This window comes from Liolophura sinensis, chromosome 10 (genome assembly GCF_032854445.1).
Source record: "Liolophura sinensis isolate JHLJ2023 chromosome 10, CUHK_Ljap_v2, whole genome shotgun sequence".
Classification (NCBI taxonomy): Eukaryota; Metazoa; Mollusca; class Polyplacophora; order Chitonida; family Chitonidae; genus Liolophura; species Liolophura sinensis.
In genome coordinates, this window is record NC_088304.1 from 2,612,324 (window position 1) to 2,620,304 (window position 7,981).

The 7,981-nt window shown below is 42.5% G+C and overlaps 1 protein-coding gene across 1 annotated transcript; it reads right to left on the bottom strand.

Annotated features, from left to right (window-relative positions):
- Positions 1 to 5,966: 5,966 nt before the first annotated feature.
- On the bottom strand, positions 5,967 to 7,622 carry LOC135476396 (uncharacterized). Its single transcript, XM_064756403.1, has one exon. The coding sequence runs from the start codon at positions 7,620 to 7,622 to the stop codon at positions 5,967 to 5,969; it is 1,656 nt and encodes a 551-aa protein (XP_064612473.1).
- Between the last annotated feature and the right edge of the window lie 359 nt (positions 7,623 to 7,981).

A 7,981-nucleotide genomic window follows, 5' to 3' on the forward strand; every position in this document is an offset into this window, starting at 1 on the left:
CTTTGATTGTGTCTTCCATCCGGAATTTGAAGACTTATATGCTCAGAGGCCATCCATTGTTCCTCTACTGGGTGTCCGCATCCAGGAACATGTGCAAGCAGCTAGAGTTGGGCTGGATCCAGGAACAACCACCGTGGTTATGTGCTGAGCCTCAGGTTGATACCTCGCTCTCCTCCCTAAAGAAATCTTCCACCAATCCTCTTGTATACCAACAGGAGTTTAGTAATATGTGCTCAAAGTAACCATTTTATCACCGTATATTCACTAACGGTTACAAGGATGATGATGGCGTGGCTTCTGCCGCTGTCCTTGGGCCCAGAACCATTTCAACTCGGTTTCCAAATTCCTGCTCTGTATTTACTGCGGAAGCCAAGGCAATTTTGTGCGCACTCCGGTACATACCAGATCTCGGAGATGGCAGATTTCTCATCCGCTCTGACTCCCTTTCCTGCCTCCAGGCAATTCGGACTAGTTCGCCTGTACATTCAGACATTCTGTCTATCAGGGAGATGTTCAAACAACTTAATGAAGATTTTATCATTGTCTTTTGTTGGGTGCCCGGGCATATGGGCATCCCAGGGAATACTGCTGCAGATGAAGCCGCTAAGGCGGCTCTGCATTCCGTTACTACCCAAACTGACTTTCCGTATTCGGACTTGCGTTCACTTATTTGCTCCTATATCAAGCGTTTGTTTCAGGCTCAATGGGATGACCGGACAACCAACAAACTCCATGATATTCGTCACTTTGCTGGTCCATCACCTTCCCTTTCACGGCATCGTCTCCGCTCTTCCATTTTGAGGAGGTGTCGTATCGGTCACACACGTGCTACGCATGGGTATTTCTTGTAAGGAGAAGATGCTCCTCATTGCTCTGCTTGTGATCAACGGTTCACAGTCAAGCACATATTGCTTGACTGTGGCAACTTTCCTCCTGCACGAGATTCCTTTTATCACGTGAGCTCTCTTGCAGAACTTAGAAAGTGTCAATGCTGTAGAAAGTGATACTATTTTTGATTTTCTCTCTACCATTGGTATGACAGGAAAGCTATCATTTTAGACTACCGTCTGTGTTTGTTATGTGACTTCCGATGTCCTTTTTGACAGACTAGTAAATGAATTATCCCTTGTAGATCGACTACTTGACGTTTTATTGTCGCGATAAAACTAAAATATTGTTGAAAACGACGATAAAACTTTCACTCACTCATTCAATCCTATACTTCTACTACGCTACACTACACTACACTACACTACACTACACTACGGCCTCTCGCCACGATGTGCTGTACGTCCCTAGGCTTAACTGCTCCTTTCATCTACTGCCATCGGTCTGTCATCTTCTATCCTTCAATCCAGAAATGCCCCGATCATTTGTCCGTCATCACTCATATACTTGTTCCACAGCGTCTTTCCATCTGTCTGGCAACGTGTTTCCGTCTGTTCACCACTCATTGTCCCTTTGTCCGTCATTACTCTGTCAGACCTCATGTTTCCGTCTGTTTACCATTGATTGCCGTCCATTTGTCCATCACCATCCACCTACTTATCCCAGCCCATCCTTCTGTCTATCTGTCAACGTGTTTCAACGTCTGTCCATCATCCTGTTTTTCTCTGTTTAACACTGATTGTCCATTTGTCCATCATCACTCATATACTTGTTCCACAGCGTCTTTCCATCTGTCTGTCAATGTGTTCCAACGTCTGTCCGTCATCCTGTTTCCGTCTGTTCACCACTCATTGTCCCTTTGTCCGTCATTACTCTGTCAGACCTCGTGTTTTCGTCTGTTTACCATTGATTGCCGTCCATTTGTCCATCACCATCCACCTACTTATCCCAGCCCGTCCTTCTGTCTATCTGTCAACGTGTTTCAACGTCTGTCCATCATCCTGTTTCTCTCTGTTTAACACTGATTGTCCATTTGTCCGTCATCACTCATATACTTGTTCCACAGCGTCTTTCCATCTGTCTGTCAATGTGTTCCAACGTCTGTCCGTCATCCTGTTTCCGTCTGTTCACCACTCATTGTCCCTTTGTCCGTCATTACTCTGTCAGACCTCGTGTTTTCGTCTGTTTACCATTGATTGCCGTCCATTTGTCCATCACCATCCACCTACTTATCTCAGCCCGTCCTTCTGTCTATCTGTCAACGTGTTTCAACGTCTGTCCATCATCCTGTTTCTCTCTCTTTACCACTGATTGTCCATTTGTCCTTTTGTACGTCATCACCCATCTACTTGTCCCACAGCGTCCTTCCGTCTGTCAGACCTAGTGTTTCCGACTATTAAGCATTGATTGTCCATTTGTCTGTCATCATCCATCTTCTTGTCCCACCGCGTCTTTCCGTCTGTTGGTCATCGTAGTTCCGTCTATTTACCAATGATTTTCCATTTGTCCATCATCATCCATCTACTTGTCCTTCCCTCCACACACCGGCCAGGATAGCTCAGTTGGTAGAGCGTCCGCTTTGAGTGGGCGGTAGATCCAGTGCCAATCCTGGGTCCGGTCACACTTAAGACCTTAAAAGAGAAAGTTGTAGCTCCAGCATCGCCTTCAGCATTAAGGAAATAGTGCAACGACACGTTGACACGTGTCACTATAATGGCGCGGGTCGGGTAAATTACTTACCTTTGGTAAGTCGTCTCAGTGAAGCAGCACTAGATAAAAGAGGGGTGGAAATCCGTCCTACAACTAGGAGGCACATTACACGTATATGCACTCTCTTGACTCCTTATATGACTGAAAAAATTGTTAACTTTGACGTGAAACCTTAAGCACTCACTCACTCACTCACTCCTTCCCTCCACCATTGTCCTTAAACCTTGTTTTATATTTTCATCATGACATTTGCTTTTTACCTGCACATTATTATTTTTTATCATCTTTTGCCAGGTAAATATTGTAAGAGACATGTCTTACTTCACTAGTGTTATCAGATAAAGCATGTTATAAATACTTACTGCAAGAGTAAGCTTACTCATTCCATGTGGGGTCTGCATTCTTCCTGCTGGTGACCTTCGACTTTCTTAGTTTTGCATCTCCCAAACCTACTTTTTAGTCTAATCACGACCATTACCTTTTTCTTGCGATGACATATGAACTGAATTTAAAACATTGTGCATTCTGTTACATATCATATTGTACTCTTCATCTTTTTAATGCAAAGTCATACAACTATCAACTAACCATTGTGGCCGTAATCAAATAGACTTTAACTGTATCTAATCACAGCTAAATAATGCGACGGCTCGCCATGTCATGTGAAAAGACAATACTGTGGTCTTAAACAGTGGCCATACTTCTTGTGGTCATTAAACTACTGCTTTCCCGCACAAATTCTTTAAACACTGCCGTCAGTTCATTACGAGGTGCCGTTTCCATCCGCAATATAGAGCCTAGGAACACAGCTTATGCGACCGAAGCACTAAATACCACAGACACTGGACGGTTGTAGCAGGGATACTACAAAGTTTTGGCTACAGATATATAATCCAATGTTCCTCTTGCTCTTTGGACAATAATAAAGGCGATGTCACACAGTAGCCTATTTCCTTTCTTAAAACATGTTTTCAAACCATATGCTCGCCATTTCGCCAGCATATAAGGTTAAGATTAAATAAATCTGAAGGATATCTTGGCTCCGACATCTGTAGTTTACGGTCTCAGATTGCAGCCCATGACCTCCGGGGTCAAGGCCACTGTTAATGATAACGCGGGATGGAATCCAGCCAACCCCGATGATAGTGCACGGGCTCGGTATAAAGATTTGTGGGTATTTGGCTAGTTGCTGAAATTTCCTCCTTCCGTGATTTCCTCAGCTGTGTCAGTGAAATGAACAACTTAATCCTTAGCTAACAACTGTCAACATAATTTCACCATCTTGTTTATTTATTTCGCTCTTGATTTAGGCAATATTCAAGGAATTGCCACATATCGCCATGACGTGTCCCTCATTTGCGTTCAGAAATCACTGTTTAGATACTCTAAATGCTGGTTTCTGTCTGACCATATGCTCATACAGTCAACCGAATGAGAAAAGCCAGTTCCATGAATAATTTTATGTCTGTGGTTAATACATAGAGAGTAGAAAGCAAACAGTTACATTTCTCTCTCGTTTTTTTTATTTCGGAAAGTAAAGATAGGTATATGTTGTTCATCGCCTATGTTAATCATGCGAAAAAAGTAAAACTGTGTCTTCATGATACATTTACAACAATACGATTAAAAAGAGCGGACAAAATGTTCTAAAACTGATAAGATGATTTTTGTCACCCAACTGGTCGGAATAGTAAAGCATTCCACATACTTCTAACTGGTCAAATTGACGTCGCCCAAGGACATGACATTTATCCAAAACTGTTTGTGGGGTACAGAAGAAACAACTGCTGACTGCTTTTACAAGCCTCCATCCTAACTTCCTCCTTTAAAATCATTCTTATTTTGTCCGATGGTTTTGTTATTTTAACGTTGTTTCAGAAATTGGCATTCGTCTAAAGGCCCAAAATGGAAAGCAGGCCACTTTGAGCTACCCGTCCGGAAAATGAATTATCGGTGTAATTTAACTGGCCAAAACAAAAAAACATGCGGAGATAAGACAGTCTAAATCTACGCCTTGAAACGGACATTCGTATACCAGCTGTCAACCAAAACCGCAAGGCCAGTTTCTGATTAACAAAGAAACCAAGAATGTAATGCTACTTTAAACTGAGTCATGCAAAGAGAAGCAATCAACAGTTTTCAATGATGACTGAAAGAGTCAAGTTACATGTACATATATGTTCTAGACGACTGAATTAAAAACAGAATAAAACAGGGAGTACCACGTATGCCAGATTATATTTAATGTTCATAAAATACCGTCATCGCATTAATAGAGGTTAAATACAAATTAAAGATGATTGTTATTTTAGTACTGGTCGAACAAAAACTCCGTTGTAGATAAGAAGAAAATTCATCGATAATATTGCATAATTTATTCCCATATTTCAAAATCTATAGTTGCTTTTTCTTCTTTCATTTAACCCAGAACTGCGGAAATACAGCTGAGTTGGTCGAACGGCAGTTCAATATTATTGGTTGATATACCTGAAGGCCTAACATTTAACGTGACCACGGTACATTTTCACTAAAGCTGCATGTAGAGAGGAATCCATCGAAATAAACCTTGTTCAGGTTGGTCGAAGACTCAAATCTTAATACCCCTTGTGTATCGTGCACATTCAAAAATCCCAAAACAGTCTTTTTACCACATTTTATTAAATTAGATGCCAGTATTTGATACCAGTGGTGGTCAATAAATTTCTTGCAGAAGTCCAGTAAGGTTCGTATTTCATAAATTTAGCTACCCAACCTTAGTTAAATCTTGTGGAGACGTAATGCTAGGTAAAAGTTCAGCAATAACTTCATTCAGTATTCAGAGAATTGCCATCACCCCCTCACCACTGCCCTCCCCCATCCCTCCCCTCTTTAAAATGAAACACACCACCGTTTGCTACACACCACCATCATAAGACGGGGCTTCTCATTTTATAAAGCATACCAACGCTTCTCCAACAGCCACCATAAAACATCCCTTCTTGAGTCTGCTTAAGGCCTTCAGCTATTCTACAGGCTACATATTTATAACAGTATATAATAATACCTCATTGCTTTTCTGCAGACTACCTATTTATAACATTATATAATAATACATCTTGCTATTCTAAAGACTACCCATATATAACAGTATATAATAATATCTCATTGCTATTGTAAATTGACAAGTAAATAATGCTACCCTTGTATACACAATGGCTAAATTTAAATATATGCAAAATAAATCATTTCCATCATATGGCCTGTAAATCATGATTAAATGTAATCTTTCCAGGATTACAAATTTTACCCTTCATTATCTCTTCCGCCATCTTGGTCAGTAACAGTCTATCACATTTCCCGGACGTCGTCTACTTCCCTATAAGTAAGGTTTAAGACTTCTGAGTTTTACCCTTAATGATCTCTTTGGCCATCTTGGTCAGTGACAGTCTATCACATTTCCCGGACGTCGTCTTTGGAAAAGAGTCCATGAGCAGGAAATGTCCTGGCATGTAACCAAGACCATCTGGCGCAAGAGACGGTCTGAAGATGTCCTCGACACGCCGCTTGATATCTTCTGTGGTTATGCGTGCGTCTGGTGTGAGCGTAATACAAGCGCAAATCTCCTGGTGCAATATGTCGTCATCCACACCAACAACAACAACTTCCTCAATCTCTTCAAAGTTTTCCTGAATCTTCTTCTCCACGAATGAGGGAAAAATTTTCACCGAAGCCCGTTTAAGCATTTCAGTCTTCCTACCTATGATGACGATTCGTCCGTCTTGGTGGATTAGTGCTACATCTCCGGTATGGTACCAACCGTCTTCGTCCACAATAGGGGTTCTGGAACCGTCAAGGTAGACATAAGCTTTGGCACATGCTGGTCCACGCAAACAGAGTTCCCCCTGTGTTTCCACACAGACGACTTCACCTTTTTCATCCACCACTCTAACTTCGCAGCCAGAGCAGGGGTACCCAGCTGTACCGAGTTCAAAGCCCAGCCCTGTTGCTACCTTCAAACCGATGAAATGCAAACATTCAGAAGAGCCGTAGGCGGAGGCGACGGAATCTGAAACTCGTAGCAAACTGTCTACAAACTTCGCACTCACCCTTTGTCCTGCGGCTATCGAGGTGGAGAGAAACGGCATCCTGTCTAACAGATCAGGTCTTCTCTGTAAGCTGTTTAGTCTATATTCCATCAGTAAAGCAGCATCTGGGCGTTCAGAAGATAAAACGTTCACGAAGAACTCATCGTCTGAGTCTGAGTTGACTTTCGCCTTGATGTAGACTGTAGTCAACCCGATACCAAGGTACAAAATTGGTTGGCCGCCTATCCAAGACATCGGTCTGTCGTTAGCAACGATTGTGTCCTCTTCGAACTCGCAAAAATCTCCCATTGAATATGCTCCCGCTAGGATTGAGGCATGGGTGTGCACAACGAGCTTAGGCATTCCACTACTACCAGAGGTCAACACCATCATCGCTTCGTCGTCGGCGTGCACTTCGGGAAGGTCAACATCTGGAACCTGGTTGTCCTCTGTCAAACCGAAGAGGTCAAAGGTCGTTATCTTATCTTTATGGTCCTGAAATGTTGTCAGGATGACGCTACGATGATGAGCCTTGGAAAGGTCTCCTTTAGATTGCTTCAATTCTGTTACAGTTGCCACGCATCCTATCCCTTTGGCGATCTTTGTAAATTCTTTCTCATCGAAGGATGGCGAGTTGATAACAGTGCCACCGGTCATGTTTATACCGAAATAAATTATGGTCCAGTTTCTCGGTGTGTCCACAAGTATGGCTACTTTGTCACCTGCTCTGATGCCATCTCTGACAAAATGTCGGGCCAACCAGTCGGACTGGTCTGCCACTTGTTTCCTTGTCAAGGTATCCCTGGGTTGTCCGGCTTGTCTGAAGACAAACGCCATTTTGTCTGGGTTGGCCTTCGCCAGCTCTCGTATTCTGTCCGGAATTGTGCGAGGTAAGTCGAACACTGCCGAGGGCGTCTGGATGTAGCTCATCTTGAGGTCGCCATATCCATGTTTCTCCATGTCTGGTTCCCTGGAATAGAAATGCAAAGGAAGAAACAGTTGATATTCTTTTGTTTAGGTGGAAATTAACGGTGTTTGGAACTGAACATTGTGTGCTAGTAGGCTTTGAATTAGCCGCCCAAACTTCCTGCTAAGTGTGTGCTTGGGGAAGCCAAAGGTATATTGCCTTATTTTTTCTCTGGGGTTATATACTATAATAGAATATTACGTCAAAAGCGTGTCTGATTACAGACGAGAATGAGGGGGGATCCCCTAAGTATACTATGCTATACTATAATAGACTATGCTATAATATACTACACTATATTACACTATAATACTATGCTGTATGACATGGCATGGCATATCATGGCATGGCA